The 20,877-nt window shown below is 37.5% G+C and overlaps 2 protein-coding genes across 3 annotated transcripts in view; one reads left to right on the top strand and one right to left on the bottom strand.

The window, feature by feature from the left end:
• Positions 1 to 490: 490 nt before the first annotated feature.
• The window catches only part of Nox (NADPH oxidase), a 56,266-nt gene continuing 35,879 nt past the window's right edge, over positions 491 to 20,877 (bottom strand). The window contains exons 2-21 of the mRNA XM_076129998.1: positions 14,533 to 14,627; positions 14,171 to 14,282; positions 13,643 to 13,740; positions 13,033 to 13,153; positions 12,502 to 12,652; positions 11,650 to 11,860; positions 10,912 to 11,138; positions 10,145 to 10,333; positions 9,489 to 9,682; positions 8,736 to 8,872; positions 7,538 to 7,722; positions 6,729 to 6,849; positions 6,002 to 6,159; positions 5,346 to 5,463; positions 5,052 to 5,168; positions 4,308 to 4,396; positions 3,655 to 3,791; positions 3,032 to 3,241; positions 2,224 to 2,427; positions 491 to 1,693 (exon numbers count right to left, since the gene is read on the bottom strand). Coding sequence (XP_075986113.1) covers positions 1,496 to 1,693; positions 2,224 to 2,427; positions 3,032 to 3,241; positions 3,655 to 3,791; positions 4,308 to 4,396; positions 5,052 to 5,168; positions 5,346 to 5,463; positions 6,002 to 6,159; positions 6,729 to 6,849; positions 7,538 to 7,722; positions 8,736 to 8,872; positions 9,489 to 9,682; positions 10,145 to 10,333; positions 10,912 to 11,138; positions 11,650 to 11,860; positions 12,502 to 12,652; positions 13,033 to 13,153; positions 13,643 to 13,740; positions 14,171 to 14,282; positions 14,533 to 14,627 — 3,072 coding nt within the window. The 3' untranslated portion in view covers positions 491 to 1,495. The remainder of the gene's footprint in view (positions 1,694 to 2,223; positions 2,428 to 3,031; positions 3,242 to 3,654; positions 3,792 to 4,307; positions 4,397 to 5,051; positions 5,169 to 5,345; positions 5,464 to 6,001; positions 6,160 to 6,728; positions 6,850 to 7,537; positions 7,723 to 8,735; positions 8,873 to 9,488; positions 9,683 to 10,144; positions 10,334 to 10,911; positions 11,139 to 11,649; positions 11,861 to 12,501; positions 12,653 to 13,032; positions 13,154 to 13,642; positions 13,741 to 14,170; positions 14,283 to 14,532; positions 14,628 to 20,877) is intronic.
• LOC142983137 (doublesex- and mab-3-related transcription factor A2-like) overlaps positions 13,901 to 20,877 on the top strand; it is a 109,940-nt gene continuing 102,963 nt past the window's right edge. For both annotated transcript variants that reach the window (XM_076130000.1, XM_076129999.1), the window contains exon 1: positions 13,901 to 14,129. The gene's annotated coding sequence lies outside the window, so the exon portion shown is untranslated. The remainder of the gene's footprint in view (positions 14,130 to 20,877) is intronic.

Below are 20,877 nucleotides of genomic sequence, written 5' to 3'. Positions count from 1 at the left end.
AGGCCGCTTCAAGGTTCACCTTGGCTTGCCATTGACCTTTGTAAAGAAACCTTGGGCGGAAGGCCGAGTCCCGCAAATAATTTTAGCACAATCTTATCAACTTGATAACCGGATTGCGGATTTTTACTTTGATATTGTTTTAATAATATTATTGTGATATCAGGAAGTGTTCAGTTGATAAAACATTTATGGATTATTCGATGTAGCAACATTTTTAGCGCGGGAAAAATATTTGTTTAAACTAGTGACAGCTTGATTTAATTACAGGGTTAAGTACTTGATTAGTAAAATACAAACCTGGCGATTAAAAAAGTAATTAAATAAATTGTAGACTTCATAATCTCAGGTTTAAGATCCGTTAATGTTATGGATTTATTCACTGAAAATACAAAGCTAGATCTAATGTAAAAATCAATAACAAAAGCAACGTTATAACTGAAGGGCGTAATACTTAATGAACAAATAATATAAACAAGTAGTTATCATTTTAATCAACTTTATTTCACAACATTTGTACAAAATTGACTTATTTATGGTAACATTAAAATTTAATAAAACGAAAAATAGTATTGTCGTAGAATTTTATAACAAAAATCACATTTATAAACACAGGCAGAATGTCATGGCACTAAAAATAATAAAATAAATTATATTAACTTGTCACAAATAATTCGGGTAACATTTAATTATCTCTAAGAATTATTGTATTAGTGGCTTTTTATGACTCGTTTTGACCCAACTCTTGCAATATCTATTAATATGAATAAATATATTTTTGGGTCATATCGGGTTTTTAACAAATATTACCATTTTTTTCGGATTCGGATGTCACTGTTTGTTTTAGTTTTAAGGAAAAGTAACATTTCTAACGCAATTTCTTAACTTAGATATTATACGGCAAAATGAGTCATCCAGCAAAATTGTCTACTTTAATATTTTGTTAGATTTGTATTTTAATTTTAATACCCGATAATATTAAAAAGTACATTGCATAACATTTGATTTAATAATGTCCAAAGCAGAACTCAAATAAATACAAAACCAGATATTTTATTCATTTAATTTAAAGGTAGGAATCGAGTGGTTTTTTCCTGGTTTCTGTTAATTCCCCATGTAAAGGTTTTTAATTATTTTCAGCTTACAATCTAAGTATTGATTTAAATGTCTTAATAAAGTAAGTATTTACTATCACAACGTTTCGTGGTCAACTTAATTATTTTAAGAGAATAAAGTAATAACAAAAGTAAAGGCAGATTCAAATGCGCTGTAAAATTCAGTGTGCTCAAAAAGGTCTATTTATTTTTCATTTCAGAAAAGTAGTATTTTTGGGCTGATAAATAATCTTGACAAGTCCCAAATAGTTTCTTTTATCATTCAAAAGATGGCGTTTAAAGTACAGATAATAGTTATTTTGACCGGTAGATAGCACTAATAGTACAACCACACTTAATATTTCTTTTGACCGGTAGATGGCGCTATTCTCCAAAAGCCTGCCTTAGAAGACTTCTTTGCGGAAAGTGAATCCGAACTGGTCGCATTTGACTCGCAGTACCCTGGCCAGTTGAGGGGGGCCGCAGTAGAACACGGTGACCTTGCCTTTGTGCTGTTCTTGCAGCTGTTTGAACACTTTGTCCCAGTTCGGGCGGCCGGCGTTTGTGCGGGTTTTCAGGCCTGTTATGAGGTCGCGTTTCTCCTGAAAAGTAAATTGTTGTTCTGCATGTTTGTTTTGTATGTTCGACATGTTCGTGTATTAAAGATAGCATACTCTAAACTTTAAAAGAGTAGGCAATGGTTAAAGATATTATGGACAGGTTTGCCGGAGAGGTCTCTCTCATTGCCTTTCATACTCTGAGAGTCTCACTATTTTACTATTTGTCATATCATGGCAATAAGATACGTTATTAGGTTTGATCCCATCTTCAAATAACTTGCAAAGATCTAGGGATTAACAAACTATTCTATTTCAAATTGGTCCCGATTCTAAAGGCTACCACTGACGATACGTCCATTAATCCGAATGGAGTAGTCGTCATCCAAAATCATCCCATGAATGGTAAAAAAATATTCCATTTGGATGGACGTCAGGCAGCTCTGGATTTCCAAACGGATTGAAATCCATGCGTCCAGGCCAATTGGACGTCAACCGCGGCCGTCCGTCCGTCCGTTGGACGTATCGTCGGTGGTAGTTTTAATACAATTTCTTCAACATATCACTTTACATACCTTCTCATGTAACAGATCCATAGCCAGCTGCAGCCCGACGGCTTTCATGTCGTTCCTTTGCAGCGCGCTGGTGATGTACATGTGCATCTCCAGGAACCGCTCCATGGCGCCGCCCAGCTCCGCCTGCTCGATCTCCAGCTGCGACAGCAAAGACACGAACCACTCGAACGAACGCTGCTCGCGGTTTATCCAGAAGAAATCCACCTGGAAAACAGAAGAGTACTTAAAACTGCAATAGAAATTAGGAAATGAAACTTAATCCATTCGGGTCCTCAGGGTAAGTTAACAACAGCCGCGGGGGTCGATCTCTGAGGTTAAGCCGTGCTTGCCGAGGTTATGGTTATGTGGATGGGTAACCATTTTATTGAGTATTGAGTTTCTCCGTGTTTCGGAAGGAACCTAGTCATTTTCGAAGATCTTTGACAGTCGTTAACAGTAGTCAGAAGCTTGAAAGTCTGACAACCAGTCTTACCGAAGGGTATCGTATAATTTAGAGATCCGGAAATTAATTGAACCCTTCGCCATTCAATGTACTTGTAACGTTGTATGGTGCACTATAAATAACTACGGTGTAATTTAAACTATAAGATAGAATTAGGTGAACGAAGATACACATTTGCTTATAGCAAATATTCAAAAAAATCTCTTCTTTCTAAAATAACTTTGATTGTACTTTTAAGACAAAAAGGCTTACGAAGATACACATTCGTTCATACCTAATTTATTAAAATAACTTCCCTTTTTTTTAAATAACCTAGAGTGTACTATTAAGAAAAATAAATTAACAGCTAAAAAGATCGTAACTAACCTTCTTCAGGTTCATATTATGTCTGGGCATATCATTGGCCCAGCTGTGTCCGCACTTGGGGCAGTCCCTCCTGGCGGCCCAGTAGCGGTACATGACGGCCTGCAGGATGGACGCGAAGGGTGTGACGCCGATGCCGGCCGCCACCAGCGCCGCGTGCTGCGCTAAGAAGATGTGCGAGGACGCTGCGCCGTATGGACCGTCCACGTAGATCTGGAAATAAACATGATAATGAATATGATTTAGAAGAAGGTTCAAGCTAAGTTATGCAAAAAGGAATTAGTGGGGGTTTCGTAAAAAATGTGTTACTTTCCGGTTACATTTCGTTAGGTTAGTTCTAACAATGCTATTTTTTTTTCAGAAACAAGGGATTTGGGTGTTTTTACTTGTAGGCAATGTAAGTAAATTCGTAAATTGAGTAGTCGTTGTACGTGATTTTTCCATGATCGAGATAAAAATTCAAAAACCTTTTATGTTTTAACCAATGTAACAAACTATTTATCAACACCCAAATCTATTAAGCTCTTAACATGCTACTCTTCTCGCTTAATTATGTTATTTGTAGAGATTTATAAAGCTAAAAAATACATAAGGTTTTATAGTTTCAACTGAAAATGATACTATACCTCCAAAGGTCTCCCAATAGGGTAGTTGACTTCGAAGTCATCAGTAGCGACAGATCCATCGTTCTCGTACGTCACAGTCTCCGGCTGCGATTCCACGTCACGGTCCGGTGACAGAGTCTTGGAGAGACGGCGGCGAGCTGAAACAATATCATGATTATTTTTTGTGGGCATCGCTCAAAAGGCAAAGCTTTTATAGTAACTGATTGTAACTTTAGGTGCTGAAAATTTCGCGACAAATTGTGAACTTCCTTATTTTGTCGGCTAATAAAAATAAGTACCTATAAAAACCTCTACCACAACTATTTAACTAGTAGATATAAGTTTAGTAGTGATTCAATTTAAATCATAATCATAAATCGTCATCATCATTATTTATTTATGATTATTTATTTATAAAAAACCCATTTGTTCAGTTTAAAAACTAGCTCGAATCCTAGGCAAAACATCTAGGCACTACCTCCAGATACCAGTAACTAGTCTTAAAATTACATTAAAATTATTAAAGTCCCACTGCTAGGAACTAGGAACCTTTGTAAATAAAAGCAGGGTAACATTCAAAGTCTAAAACGTTTTACATTCTCTCTACTATTCAAAGTAATCTCAGACATGCAGTATTTCAATGCGATGTTCTAATTATTCTATCTGACACTTACCAAGAGTGAGTATGCTGTCGTTACTTCTTCTCCGTTCTTCAAAGCTTGGTGTCTTGAATGCAATTATTGTAGGTTTTGTACGCATGTACCTGAAATAATATCGGTACAAATTAAAATATATGTTTGTATCTGTTTATATAATACTGCCATGGTGCACGTAACTTCGCGAAAAACATGGTTAGATACTCAAGTTAGCACGCATGTTATAGAGATTTTCTATTCGTATTATACGATAACAGCAATTTAGCCATTTTTAGTATTGACAAACGTACGGCAGATTGACAGACATAGGGTTCGAATCCCACCCAGGACAAATCTTTATGTAATGAGCACGAGTATTTGTTCTGAGCTGAGGTTGTCAATTTATCATATAACAACGTATTTAGAAGTATACATATAAGTATGTTTATCAGTTATTTGGTTACCATAGTGCTCTGCTTAGTTGGGAATCAAATGACCGTGTGTGAGTTGTCCAATGATATAAAATACTAGCTGACCCGGCAATCGTTGCTTTGCCATAATATAAATTAAAAAAAAATAGTGTACTCAATATGCTCACAAAATTTAATGAGAATCGGTCAAGCTGTTTTGGAGGAGTATGGCAACGAAAACTGTGACGCGAGAATTTTATATATTAGATATAAAATTACGCTCAAAACACAAATAGCGCATCTTGGTAAAGGTCTTTGACCGGCATTCGATCTTGAAAGGCTGTGAGATAATGATGATGATAGAAAGTATTACCTGAAGCTATGTGCAAGTGACTTGTTGTGTGGTGATCTATGCGCTAGTTTCTGTGTGGTACGCACGGAAGACTCTGTCAAGTTGCGCTCAGACTCTGATCGCATGAAGTCTCGCAAACTGTAAGAAAAATATACATCTTAAAGACAAGTCAAGTCCTTTTAATATTATATGTTTTGTAACAGGTGAAAACTGTTTATGTCTATACAAATACTGTTTGTATTCCTTCACTCACATAACCATCATTTTCTGCTTCGAATGAGTCAACGAATATCAAGATAGGTAATAGTTACTTACACCATAAGTCGTTCTCGTTTCTTTAAGTTATTCTGTACATCGGGCATGGAGCGAGACTTCTCTAAAGTTCTGTGAGCTAGCAACGACGGGTGATATGACACACGTGTAGGTGAAGATGCTGCAAACATATATAGGGATACATATATAGTTTGTTAGATAACTGTAAAGAATAAAGGCTCCCAAACGCATCCTGAGAAATGCTAAGGCATCCTGAAGTCCGTAGTCCCGTCAGTTGATGACAAATTTTAGGAGCTTAAGACCGATAAAATTTATAACGATCTGTAATACCAGATTAACCACTAAGCTACTAAATAAATGAATAAGTTTAACCCATTAATGTCCCATTGCTGGGCAAGGGTCTCCTCCCGTAATGAGGGAGGGGCTAGGCCTTGGAGTCCACCACGCTGGCCAAGTGCGGTTGGGGACTTTGCATGCCCTCAATAAATGCATTAAACAAATTTTAGGCATGCAAGGTTTCCTCACGATGTTTTTCTTCACCGTTGGAGCAAGTGATAATTATTTCTAATACACACATAACTTCGAAAAGTCATTGGTGTGTTGCTTCGGGTTCGAACCTGCGACCACTTAAGTGGGAGGTGTAAACTTATACCACTCGGCTAAGGCTACTAACAAAATGAAAAAAAAAATCTACTAACGTTCACTTGGTTTTGTGTCTCCATTGGTAATTTCATCAGCGATATAAGCCTCGTTGTTGTAGCATAGAGGAGAGAAGTCTACCGATCTCTTCTTGTTGCTGCTAGAAGAATTCTTGCGACTCTTCTTACTAAGACCTGAGACGGAACGGGCTACCTTCCTGAAACATACCGGAATTTATGTTATAAATGCGTCTTGACATCACACATGTTTGTCTGTAAGTATTGCTAAGCTGCAGCTGAATCCTGAAGAAAAAAAAAAGCAAATTTTTTTTTTACTATAATAATCAATAAATCTTTGTCAGTAGCGCGATTTTCAATAGTCGATACTTTCAAGTATCGAGAGTTTGACATTTAATGTTCGGCAAAATAGCTCTTGCGGAGCTCGGTAGAGGCGCTAAACAGATTTTCATGTAAAATTACTCGAAAGCTAGCCAGTTGTCGGTAATCGATAGTAGTAGAGGATCGAGCTTACAGGTGTTCATACATCATTTTCCAATAGCTGGCTGTCCATAGTGGTAGAAAATATCGCTACTGATTTTTTAACATATTGAAATCGTCATTCTCTTACTAACTCACCTCCCGACTCTCAGGTACAGTATCTTACTATTTATGGTAGTTAATGTATCGATAAAAGTATGTATTTAGAATAGAGCGTAAGTATGTATATCAGTTTGGTTACTATAGTACAAACTCTGCTTGGTTGGAATCAAATGACCGTAATACTCACTGGTGTCCATTCTCGATGGCTAGGTTGTCTGTAGCGTGGAGTCTCGCCTGTTCTCTCTCGAAGTACGTGTACAGACGGTTCGTCCACTCGCCCACTCCGCGGATATGAAGCCATAAGTAATCTGGAAATTATCATCATCATGTCAATAAAAAGACTTTTATTGCCGGACACAAACCTTCAAGAAAAACCTCTTGACTGTCTCCGTGGCGCAGTGGTTTAGGTCACCACGCTGCAACCACTGCGTCGGGAGGTCGTGGGTTCGATTCCCACACGGGACAATTATTTCTGCGATCCACAAATAATTGTTTCGGGTCTGGCTGTGCTTTGTGTCCGTTGTTTGTATGTTTGTAAAAGTCCCCGCGACACAAGAGCAATTCTTAGTGCGGGAGTTGTCTTTTTTAATCATAAAAAAAAAACCGTAGCGCCCGGTCCTGGGCCGCCTTTAGCCAATGGTCTTCGATTAAATGATTATATTACGGTGTCTGAAACTCTGGCTTATTCCCACAATTTTAATAGGAACGGGTTTTAAATGGAGATATCTTGTATTGTTGACCTTGGTATGCGGTTTGCTTCACGTTTCAATGCAAACATTTTGTAGAGATAAGTAACTGGAACCATAATTGCAACGAATAACGAACATTAATCTTCATTAGTAATATCCTACTAATAATTTAAATAAAAAAATTGTTGGGCGAAGTTTGTTTGTGGGCAAAGGTTTACTTCTGTCATAAAATACAAGTATACTGCGCTACTACAATCTACTACAACAATCGGGTCAATTTTAACTGATCGAAAACAAATACACATACCTTCCTGCTCAGGCGCGCTACTGATGGTAAACGGATGCCACTCGTAAGTCGCGATGGCTGGCACGTTCACGAACACGTAGTCTCCCGCGTGGAACTGCAGTAGCGGTGGTCGCTTCACCACCAGGTGAGTGACGCGGGATGGAAGTAAGATGCCTGAGGATATGTAGGTCTTGCCGCGCTCGGATCTGCAAGGTATAAATATTTTGAATAACAGTTTTCTGTTGCTGTGATGAGGTTTGTCTTGTTACAATATTGCTGTCTACATACGAGTATTTACTTAATAATTACAAAGTTTTTCTTTACTGTTTACACAAGAATATTTTCTATTTATAAAAGGTGTTTAACCAAACATAACTGTAGGTGTATATGTTACTGTAAAAGCCCGAACTGTGGTAAATCCTAAGATTTTCCGGTAAAACCTAAGATTTACCAACTCTCAATGGTAAAAGTCCGAACAAGCCAGAGTTTAAAAACTATGTTACGATATATAAAAAAATCCTCCTTCATTACTATGTTTATAACTATTTCACGGTATAATTATATACTGTGACATAGTTATAAAGAAGGAGTTTTGGGCATAGCGACATGGGTAGGTTAGGTTAGAAGGCTAAGGTGGGAGCGAGCGAAGCGAAGCTCCCACCTTAGCCTTCGTGGTTATTTTTTTTTAACCACCCAGAAGGAGGAGCCCCGCGAAGCGGGGCTCCGGCGATGTCTCGATATCATCAAGTGAATATAGGTAAAAGTTCGAAATAAAAGAATTGTTCGGACTTTTACCATTGCGAGTTGGTAAATCTTAGGTCATACCGGAAAATCTTAGGATTTACCACCGTTCGGGCTTTTACAGTAACATATACACAAAATTATATATTAAAGAGAAAAGGAGTTCAATTATGTTTTTACTCCTTATCTGCTGCCAAGGGTGGATCTCTTTCTTGCTTGTAAATGGAAAAGTCCGGCCTTGTACTGATTTGTACATTGTTTAAATGCAGTATTTTATCCTCTCAAGAATTACTTGATGAAATCTAATGCAATTTATGACATTGTTTCTCTTATATTAAAGTAAATAAGTACGTATATATGATGTCTATCTGTCCATGATTTCCAAAATTCTGAGGTAAGTATGTATTCATTAAAATTTTGACTACAGCGATCAGTGTTTTTAATATTACATTTGGTAAGGAGTATACAAAATGATTACCTCATCCAGGCCAGCCGCATGATCCTCTCAGATATGTAGATGATGCCGGGCACCACGAACCACTTCCAGAAGTTAGGTCCGTGGAACAACAGCAGCAACCAAAACGGTACGTACAGTAGATGAGTCCAGTAGAATATCTGAAAATATTCAACTGATTCTGTAGTCAGAGTCACAGTATTTGACGAGTTGTTAAGAGGTCACAGGTTCTCTGCTTATTATTGTTATTTTAAAAAGACAGCTCCATCACTTAGAATTGCTCTTGTGTCGCGGGGACTTTTAGAACATACAAACAACGGACACAAAGCACAACCAGACCCGAAACATTTATTTGTGGATCGCACAAATAATTGTTCCGTGTGGTAATCGAACCCACGATCTCCCGACGCAACGGTAGCGGCTTAACCACTGCGCCATGGAGGAAATATTATTGAATTAATTTGTTTATTTTTTCGTAATTACAGAACATGAATACTGGTTAATGGCCCCCAATAACGTTATATAGAGATAACACGTCGGTTGGGTGTTTTTTTGGCAGAGCATCTTCGTACTTCGGAGTGCACGTAAATAAATGATCAATTTCAATCGTAGTCAATTTAGGCAAAATACGACTCGGGAGGCACCCGCGTGTCATGACAACCTGGAAACTCTCATCGTGTTTAAGACTATTTGGTAATGTAGTATTATCTAAGCAAACCGCGAAAGTTTAAAAACATCATCTTTGGAAATGCTTATAGTATATCTTAAGCCATTTACCTCAAAGCACCCTCCCCTCCTAATAAAGGGTTGGCTGCACACATACATAACGAGGAGTATGACGGCGAGCGCCACGCCCGTGGGGTTAGCGCACCCCCCCACGAGCCCGAACAACCCTGGCTTCTCCGTCAGCAGCCACTCGTACAGCGTGTAGTTGGCTTTGTTCAGCTCTGGGTCGTGGACTACGATTAAACCTGTAAGTTAAAGAATGTATTTTTTAAGATATTTGTCTGCAGTATAGATACTTGGAACGTTTATATAGTGGACATTAATTTTGTTATCGGTTTAGCCCTTCTTCCAACTATGTTGGAGTTTGCTTCCAGTCTCACTGGATGCAGCTGAATACTAGTATTTTATATGTAGCGCTGTCTAATAATGGACACTAAAGTGTAATTAAATACTAAATAACTGTCGTAATGATAATCTCTTCAAAATACCACTTTTGTAGTAGCCTCAACAAACATGACCAGTACCAATATATACTATACGACGCATTTCTAAGAAGATCTCAAAATTATTGTTACTGGTCAAATGCAATTTACCTGGGACCACATGGGTAGCACTACCTTCCGAATAAAATAACCAAAATATACAAACAAAAAATACAAACTAATTAAAAACTCCCTTTTTTTAAACTAAATATAACGTCAACTTACTAAAATTACACAAATGCATGATAGTATGTACGAGGCTGTAGATGCAGATGAGGACTCCGGTCAGCTTGTGCAGGTAGATGTGGTGGTCCAGCGGCAGGTACGAGCTGAACCCTCGCACGCGCAGCTGAGTGAGACAGTTGCGCAGCATCAGCACCAACACCCAGGCGCAGTTGAAGTTTAGACACTGACCTGGAAATGAAACGACTGATAATATAATTCAAATTCATATCTTTTATTTCGTAAACTTCATACAAAGTATTAAAAATAAGTCATGTATTATATTTTATGTGCGTTTCGAAAAAGCTGGTAGCTCGTGAAAAGAAACGGCTAGCAACTCACGGCTAGCTCTTTTAATTATTCGTGACAGTTCATTTTGTTTTCCATATTTTATTCCGTCAGCGCAAATACTCGTATTTGTTCTGAGTCTGTTTGTCAATTTATCAAGTATGTATATACTAATATATTATGTATTTAGAAGTATATAAGCGTATAATTTGGTTACCATAGTACAAGGTCTGTTTAGTTTAGAATCAAAAGACAAAATGACATGATATTCAAAAAATATTCTTGACTAGCCTCACAACAACGAGACTCATAAATACAGCCACAATGACTTACGTTAATGTACTCTTCGTACCGTTTTATAGAACTTAGAAGAAACGAAAGAAAAAACAATGTACCTTTGGTAAAAACGTTTTTTCTGTGCGTGTAGGTACATTTTCAACGAATGCAAAATTAGTTTAAGTAGTTAAGCTGTAATAACTCACCACAAGCTCTAGCAAATATAACAAAGCCATTAGACTTCCGATACTCATAGCACCTGGTGACGAACAGGCCGATATTGACCAGAAAGAACAGCCCCAGGTACGTGAGGAACACGTAGTTGTTCCTGAAGTACGGCCCTGAGAGCTGGTAGGGCTTCAGTTTGGACAGCCTTTGGAGGAGGGATACTGGTTCAGGGTCTTGCTTCGGAGGTACCAGCCAACGGTCTATGCTGAAAAGGAAAGTACAGGATTTATTAAGGCCTTAAAAGCGACAATTTGTAATTGGCCTTCTATTACTTTTATACTGTTACATTGTCCTCTAACTGTAAGTTTTCTAAAGATTAAAAAAAATATATTTGAAAAATGCCTTCGTGATTTTCCCAACTGTTGTATCGATAAGTCTAAAGCGTCCTGAACGTGTTAACCATAATACAACATTATTTATGAATCTTCATAAACATTTTAAAGCTTAACACGTTTCAAAGAATAATATAATTTCTTGAGCCTTGGTAGACTTTCAGATATCATTTATACCAAAACTATTGAGTATGCCTACAATAACTATAATGTCCTCCCGATACTCAACTATTTTAGCAGTATTTTTTTTAAAGAAACTAGCTAATTGCGTGAGGCCTTAGGCTAAATCATTATTTGCTACTAATCTTGCAAACAAGCTTGTTTTCGTGCACATACATTCACCTAATCATATAGCTTTCATACATACGTGACTATAACCGTTACCTTATAGATAAATTTTCAAGCAGTCCCTCATGGCTGCTGAGCTGTTTCTTCAAGGCTTCATAAGTGATGGCGCCCCTCTGCTCGGTGTCTGCGTCCTCGAACATGGCGGTGGTGAGCTCCAACAGCTGCTCATCGCTGAACTGCATGCCGTTCTCCTCCATGCACGCTCGCATCACGTGCTGCAGTTCTCGGTGCTGGATCAGACCGTCGCCTGGAAGAAAAAGAAACTGAATATTAGAATCATATTCATTCCATGGCGCCCGTAGCCAGTTGCGCTCATCGGTCAGTAGACGATCCGTGGGTTAAGCAAACCTTGGCGCGGTCATTCCAAAGATGGGTGACCGCATAGTGGTATTTGAACAGGGCGCCTCCGTGCTTCGGAGGGCACGTAAAAAGTCGGTCCCGGTTGTTGTCAATAAGATAATAGTCGTTAAGCCACGTCAAAGGCCTTCGGGTGGCTTGAACAACTTTGACACTTTAGGTTGACCACTAACCATACGACAAGAAGAAGATTCCATTGTAATTAAAGCAAATGAAACTACTTCCTGTCTGTTTGTTACGGTTTTGTGTTGAATGAAATATAGTTTGGACGGGTTGTCAATGTCTCATAAACTATTTGTTCAAAATCAAGTTCCCTCAAGAAGTTTAGTCTAAGTAAAGTCCGCTCTGCCTTTCTATTTCGCTTTTTTGGCTTTACGGTAAACGATTCTAGATGTAGTTCTGGATCAAAACCGAGTAATTTATAATGATAATGTCTTATTAACATTAGGGATCCCGAGGAAGGACTAACGAAATTATTTATAGACATTTTAGCTGCAAGGGAGTAGCTAGTATAACATATAAATTACGTACCATCTAAATCATAAACCTTGAACAGGAATCGTATCTTGTCCTCGGGGGTCTTGCCCGCGAAGTTGTGTACCGCTTCTATGAACTCTTGCAGAGAGATGGCACCTGAGTCATCCGCGTCGAAGATTTGAAACACGCGCTCCGTGAAGAATGGCTGAAATACGATAAAGATAAATATATTTTAAACAAACAGCGTTATTTTGAGGTTGACAAGTAGTAACAGGTTCAAAATGAATTTCAGTTAGCCTGCGACCACAGCCAATGTAATTTAGACAAAGCTAAGCATGCATATGTGTGTATTATTTCCGTGTATTATTATCTGTTTTGAAATGCATAAGTTACAATTTTTTATTTAGTTTATAGTCTTTATGACAGTCCTATTAAAACGTGGGAAATAAATACTAAATTAATGCAATATAGTCTTATCATTTTTGCAATAAAACAGAAGACGATATTGATTAAACGTGCGATGGAAGTTTTCCTGATATTCTATTGAATTAAGCCCATAACTAATAATGTTTTGTTATTACTTACATTCTTCGAGACGACGATCTTCTGGAACTGTTCTCTCGTGATCTCCTTCTCATCTCCGACAGTTTCTCTGAACAACTTCTCTAAGCGATCTACGCTGTGCTTGTCGAAGCCTACTCGAGGTCTGCAAACATTATAATCACCATAAATAATTTAGCTTTAGCATTCAATGTCCCCACTAAACACTGCCAGCGTTGTGGACACAAAGCCTCACGTCTGCCTTATTCGGAGAGAAGTCTTACCAGTACAGCAGTAGGACAGTGATTGCTTAAGTACTTATATTATTAATTTATTATCTTAAATGTTAAATAACATAGCAGTGCCTTTGAACTCGATAACAGATGAATCGCTCAGACTCCTTTTGGTTCAAAAAGTGGGTGAACGCATTGTGGTATTTGAGCTGGGCATCTCTTTACTTTGGAGGGCACGTGAGAACTCAATCCCGGTTGTTATCAATTAAGATATCATTCGTTGAGCCATGTCAAAGGCCTACGGCTTGAAGAACTTTGTCACTAGGTTGATTATTAACCATATAAGAACAAGTGAATCTTCAATCAATTTACAGGGTTTTTCAAGGTAAAAATGTATGAATATAGTAAAATATAAAGTATACCTGCTACTAGTGACTACGGACAAAAACTCCATGATTTCATCAGCAGTCGCGTAGCCGTCTCCATCGGTGTCCACCACTCTGAACAGTTTGTTTGTCACCTGTTATTACAATAAACAATATTTTTAATAAAAAATGTCTTCCTCAATAAACACTATGAGAAGTAGAATATTTAGAAGGTAGGTTGAAATAATTGTCAGTATTATGTGATGTCAAAATCTACCCGCAGATTTTTTTATTTAACTGTCATAATAATATAACGATGCGAAGCACTTCTCTTGTAAACATTGTAAATTATATCTAAATGTGGGATTTATAGTTAAAAATATGATTTATGTTTATTTGAGTACCATGTTTAAATGTGTAATTAGTGAGAGTTGTATACTATAGTGTAAAATTATATAAAGTGAATTAACTAGTGTGACAAGACAAGAGTTTACAAAACATTAATGAATGGCGAAACCGAGGGGAAGCTTGTGCTAAGCAGTGGGTAAGTAAAGCTAATATCTATAGCCTATGAAGTATACGTACGACTTTATTTTGCAGTATAAGTTGAAATGTATCCAATGTTATCACTCCATTCCCGCAAAGAACGTAAGCAACGCTCTCCACTTGTTCTACAAAGTCTAGCTGCTTTTCTTCTCTGAAAACCAATAATTATTATTTAAGCGGTATATAGTCTCTTATAAAAACGTCTACTTTTTGAAGGATAACTCGAGCTTAATTAGTAGTTAAGAAATTCGTGAAAGTAAACCGAACGCCTTCTAGTGAATAATTATAGAACTACTGCTATAACTACTCGACACTAGATGGCGTTGCAATAAAATTCACGTATTAGAGGTCTCTTTTTTCCTTGAAAACAAGAAAATTAAAAAAATAATCTGAACACTTACGTGAGCCGTTCCTTTAAGTATTCGATCCAGTCATCTTGTACTAAGTGGTCTGTGCCGTCGACGTCAAACAATCGGAATATACGCTCCAACAAGTCCTGCAAACAAAATAAAAATAAGTAATAATAGCAATTTAAAAAATTGTACTGTCAGTACTTAGCAGTATTCCAAAGTATATTGAAAAATCGCTAGACACTCACACGGCCTGAAAGTGCTTCGCACACCTTTATTTATATCAGTCCTGTAAATGATTAAAAAAAACTTCGAAGACGATAATCTGTCATGATTTTAACAATTTTATTATGTTTAAGTACATTTTAAAACGCATAAACTTATATCAAATGCAAATAGTGATTAAAATAACTGAGCAACCTATCAATAATTATTCTAAAAAATATCCACTCATTAACAAAATAATCAAATCACCAATCAGCACACTAACATCTACCGACAGAATGTCACATCGACTTCATCACGTCCAACTTAATTCACTCCTAATAAACTCATTGCAAGGAAATAAGTAATTTAACCCGAGATGATTACAGCTGGTATAAGCGGGTATAAGTAGAGAAATGTTGCATTCAATTATGTAGATTATCTTGTAATATCATAAGCATTTAGAACGGATCAATTTACGCGAAGCTGGTTTTACTCGATGATATGTCTATACTAATTTCAGATTACATAGTAATATCGTATGTTATGTTATATGTGTATATGATAGTTTACTAGTTTACGCCGTGGTTACGTCTGCGTAAAAATGTTGCCGAACAAAAAGTACGTTATAAATTACTTTGAATCTTATCAATATCATTCGATAGTATTTTCGCTAAAGAGTGACAAAGATATATTCAGGAATAGGGAGTTATTCCGTTGAAAAGTTACAGGTAAGTTTTCATTTTTCAGGGGACGTCATTTTACATTTTAAATATGTACTAGGGGGTAGAAGCTTAAGTCTAAGTTTGTGTGGTCGCCACCCTAGTCTCCCGGAACCGACCAATTTTTCTAAGATGGCTGCCTAAAAAAATTTACATGTTAATGGACAATTAAGTAGGATTTGAAGTCGTCCCTGGCGTATTGATATTGGTGGTCCCCATGACCCACCGATCGGTAAACGATCATTAGGCTTAAAAACAATTGACACGGTCAGTCCATAGATGGAATGCTGCTGGCTACATAGCTATAAGTCGGCTAGATTCAGTCAAAATATTTTCGGGGGCTGAGACTTGTCACAGAAAAATACTGTTCTAATAGGCCTCATGTATTCAAGCCCACGACCGTCATCATAGGCGTGGCACCCATCTCAACCATTGCACCATTACGTCACGTGTCAGTTGAACCGCTAAACAGACGTATTTATCAATAGATCGACACATCACTCTAATTAACGGGCCGTCATCACGCGATCGCGTTATCACGTCACGTCATCACCACTGTCGATCACAACGCCCTCTCGTGACAACACCTATCACGATTGTACGATTTTAAAAACCGTTATTTAAAAACTTTCTTTGCTTTCCCCATGAGATAGTATGCTAAATAGAAATGGTGAAAAGATATACGCTGGAAGTAGCTTTAGGGCACGAGAATTCTGTGATTTCAACTACCATTCCTGGGCAATCTTTACTTATTTTAGGATAGAAAACCTGAGGGTAATTATCTAGATTTATGCTTCGGGCCGTGGATAAATAATACTGATAACTGAATGATTATTTCTAGGCCCTACACGAATTCGTACCCAAAATCGAACACCTTTATCTGGTAATTGCATAGTCTACGAAATCAAGTCAAAAGAAAAATGCTAGTCGGATTATTTTTCGAGACATTATCAAGCTCTTAACAAGACAAGATTTTATAGAAAAGGGTATACCTTCGCAGAACCAAAAAAAAAATGCCACAGTTATCAGTATACCTATTTATTCCATGATCGGACTAATACCTATGTAGTAACATGTGTAGTTATATTAAACTAATGCTAGGTTACCACTAGGTAACTCGTGCACACTCAAGGCGCCATGATATCACTAACTAGAGGTCGCCGGAGCACCTCCCCACGGCGCGAGGTTATATCGTCACGATTTACCCTACAGCCTACACTAAACACTAATAGTTACCTTATATTAACTAGTTAATACACACTACATTACATGTGTAGATGAAGGTTAATAAACAACTTATTTTCCCTTAGTATTATGCGTATTATTACGCTCCGAAACTCGAATAGCCGATGTAGGGGAAAAGACCGCCAAGCTAAAATGGGACTGGGCCACATTATCCGCATGTATCTATTTAGTAGGACACCTACTAAATAACCGTGTTATAAGGATGTTTAATAAATAAATAAATCCGGAAAGGAGACCATACGCGTATCTACCAACTTACTGGGTGCCAGAGGATGGTCATCGCGAACGCGGGAAACCCAAACGGAGATGATGAGATTCCATTTGAAACAGGACTGGTCGGATCTTGCCGCCGATAGGGGGATTTGGAAGAGAAGGGGTTGGCCTTTGCCCAGCAGTGGAACACTCAAACAGAAGAAAAATAAAATGATCCGTCTAAATTACAGATTAGTCGGTTCAGCAATTTAGCGGTACACTAAGCTGACTGCCAGAAGATATCTCGTTGCCCTTTTCTGAAAAATAACTTACTCGAATTTCTGCTTACTCCGTTTTGAAATTTTGGTTCAAAAGCTTAACAGATATTCTGCAATACAATTCCTGATGAGAATGTCTTACAATCAAATCCAGTGTTGAGCAATAAAAAAATATACTTAATAGAATCTAAAGCTCACTAAAACACCAGTATACTGCAATAGCACTATAACATACCACAAACGCAAAATAAGTGGGTGTATAAAAGACCTCTGCCTACACCGTCTCATATAAAACGATGTTATAAAACACGCACATATTAGTTAATGTATTCCAAGATCAGGTCGGCTATCATGTTCCAATTACCGCAAGTACCTCGGCAGGGAGGTACCGCGCATTAGCATAATCGTTGTTAACTGTAGCGGTTACGAAAGCTACGAATGTACAGGGTGTGTACGGATGGGAGAGTGAGACAACTTGTTGGGTGGACACAGCTTTAAGAAAAAATAAAGCTCTTAAGTTCTCAAATGTTTTGAATGTGATGTAGTGATCTTGGAAGAAGAAAGAAAACTAGTGATCTTAGAAAAAGAAATTGATAATATTCATTAAAAGAATAAATGATTCTGTTTCATGTCGGTCCAAGAAAGGATAGTTTGTAGTTAAAAAGCAAACGATGTCTATTTTTTCGAATTTGGTGCCTTATGTTTTCACCCGCTTAATATTTTCTGAGTGGGGTCATAAATTCGTTTCAATTGAATTCTTAGACAAAGAGTACCAATAACGACCCTTTTACAATCAAGAGAGAGATAAAGCTTTTGAGTCGACAACGCCGGTCTAAAAGAGTTTTTTTAAGATAGCTCCCGCACTAAGAATTAGTCTTCTGTCGCGGGGACTTTTACAAACATAAAAACATTGGACATAAAGTGCAACCAGTTCCGAAATAATTATTTGTGTATCTAACAAATAATTGTTGAGCCCACGACCTCTCGACGCAATAGCAGCGGAATGGTGACATTAACCACTGCGCCACGAAGGCAATCAAAGTTTAGGGGCATGAAAGCGCTATGTAGTTCGCCGTTCTGACAGACAGTGTGTAGCGTTCATAATATAATTAGTAATTGCACAAGCGATACTCCACTTGCGGAGCTTCGCACAAACATCAGCGCGAGACTTGCACTTTCTACTTTTATACCGTACAATATAAAACCGAATCGAATTATCACAGCAGTATAAAAGAACTCACTCTTTCTTATCACACTTTTATTATATAAAAAGGACAATATTAAAGCTTTATAGTCTTACTTTCCGGCCTGGTTGTAGATTCAGGATTTCGTTTTCATAAGTGTAAATGTTTGACCTAAATGAACTAGCTATTTGAATTTGAGCTTTACTGTTTTAAATATGTTGCGAATTAATAGTCAATTATTAGTAACTAGCTGACCCGCGCAACTTCGCTTGCGTTACATAAGCGTTAAAAATGTTCCCCGTTTTTGTAACATTTTTCACTGGTACTCTGCTCCTATTAGTAGTAGCGTGATGATATATAGCCTATAACCTTCCTCGATAAATGGACTATCTAACACTGAAAGAATTTTTCAAATCGGACTAGTAGTTCCTGAGATTAGCGCGTTCAAACAAACAAACAAACAAACAAACTCTTCTGCTTTATAATATTAGTATAGATTTTCGAATTTGAAAAGTCTAAGTTATCGTATTGTTGTTTAATTCTAAATATTTGTCTCAGAATGATTTTCACAAAGGTCGCTTTCTTCGTCACTTTGCATGCAAAGCCTAACTGGAACTTATTCCTAGAGTAGACCCATGCACACAATGAAGCAATTGTATATAAGTAATAAATATCATCAAACAACTTACAAGCGGTCATTTAATTCCAAACTAAGCAGAGCTTGTACTATGGTAACCAAATAACTGATAAACATACTTATATACTTCTAAATATGTATTTAGAATTTAATTGTTAAGTATGTACTTATATAGATACTTTAACCACCAGGCTCGGAAAAGATTCTAGTGCTCATCATACAAATATTTGTCCCGGCTGGATTCGATCCCACCACCCGCGGCGCTACCGTTATTACGGCGAGTTGATCACTTAAACTACTGCGCCAAACGTGCAGTTGTTTATAAGTGAATTTATACCTATCGCGTGGGAACTTATAATCCCTTTACAAAGTTTTATCAAATCACTTGACGAGCTGTAGGCGTGTTATTTCAAACTTATCTTCAAACATCATTGCGTTATTTGATAAGTTGTTATTAAAGATATTAAGTTATTAGCGTCAGAGCGGACGCACATACAAACATACATACATAATGTGACGAGGCTTTCCGTCTGTGTAATATTTAGAAAGTGTAATATCCGTGGTAACTCGTCTGTGGTCAGTTATTGCTACGATTATTATAATTAAACTGGATGACCCTCGGTGATTACGTAAATGGTTTAAACATTAGTCAACCTTTAAGTAATGGATGCCAAAATATTGCGCTCTGTGATGCTGTGGTTAAAATGGTTTTTGCGCGACCACAGCGTTGGAAGACCGTGGGTTCTATTTCTTCGTGCAATGACTTGAGTGATCCACAACTGGTTGTTTCGGTTTAATAATACTTTGTGTTTGTTGTTTGTATGTTTGTAAAATTTTCGCAAGATTAGTACTTGGTGTGTTACTAAGCCAGTCTCTGCAAGTCTCAGTTTTTTTGCAAAAATCCAGTCTCAAAAAACCAAGAGTGCGATGATTTAATTTTAGGTCCTGCCTGTCGCTTTCAAAGATCTTTGACAGTCGTTAACCGTAGTCAGAAGCTTGAAAGTCAGACAACCAGTCTTACCGAAGGGTATCGTATTGTAGATGATAGAGATTACTGTGTTGTGGAGGTCGGATGACAGTGGCAGTCACTCCATGTAACACACTGGTATTCAGCTGCATCCGATGAGACTGGAAGCCGACTCCAACATAGTTTAGAGTAAAGGTTAAGCCGAAAGTACTTTGCCCGATTCGGGAATCGAAAACTAGATCTCGGATACACTGCCTACCTTACCACAGAGGCAGTCCAAGTAGACATTTAATGTATAATAGAATACGGGAAATAACGCGAACGCATTTTGCCTTAAAATGTCTAACGTTTCGGCGCAGGTTGCACTCGCCGTGGTCGCAGACTGATATTTTCCTAGATAATGTGTGTGTTTATCTCTGCGTAGTACATGAGGCTTCCTCGCTTGTACCGCGATGGTACATGAGATGATAGATGTGAGATGTAACATGTAGATCGATGTGATTGCGACGCGACACGATGTGTGTGTAATGCGACAATCGTGACGCACAGATTAATGGCTTAAGTTACTTACTTAGGTTTTTTGTGTTTGTTTGTTTGTCTGTGTGTGTTTGTGTCTAATTGTTATATTTAGACAGTATGTAGTTCTTTCAAAAATATCATTAATTTGTAGTAATTTAAGCGCGGTGGGGCTCCAATCACTAATTATTTAATTATAAAACCATTTATTGTTTTTGAAATATGCGGTGTCCAATCTAAAATGTAATAATTTATTATTAAAGCCTTTTATTTTCAGTAACTCTCATGAGTAATAATACAGTAAATTAATTCACTGCCAGAAGCCATTGAGAAAAGGTGTCAGAATCTCTAAGGTCGAAATTTTCTCGCCAGTTATTTATGTCATAGGCCACTCTTTATAAGTACACGGGTCAGGTTTTATTATTTTAATCTGACATTAAAATTAAAATCT

The sequence above is a fragment of the Anticarsia gemmatalis genome, chromosome 23 (genome assembly GCF_050436995.1).
Source record: "Anticarsia gemmatalis isolate Benzon Research Colony breed Stoneville strain chromosome 23, ilAntGemm2 primary, whole genome shotgun sequence".
NCBI classification, from domain to species: Eukaryota; Metazoa; Arthropoda; class Insecta; order Lepidoptera; family Erebidae; genus Anticarsia; species Anticarsia gemmatalis.
This window is presented reverse-complemented; position numbering and strand designations above follow the sequence as displayed.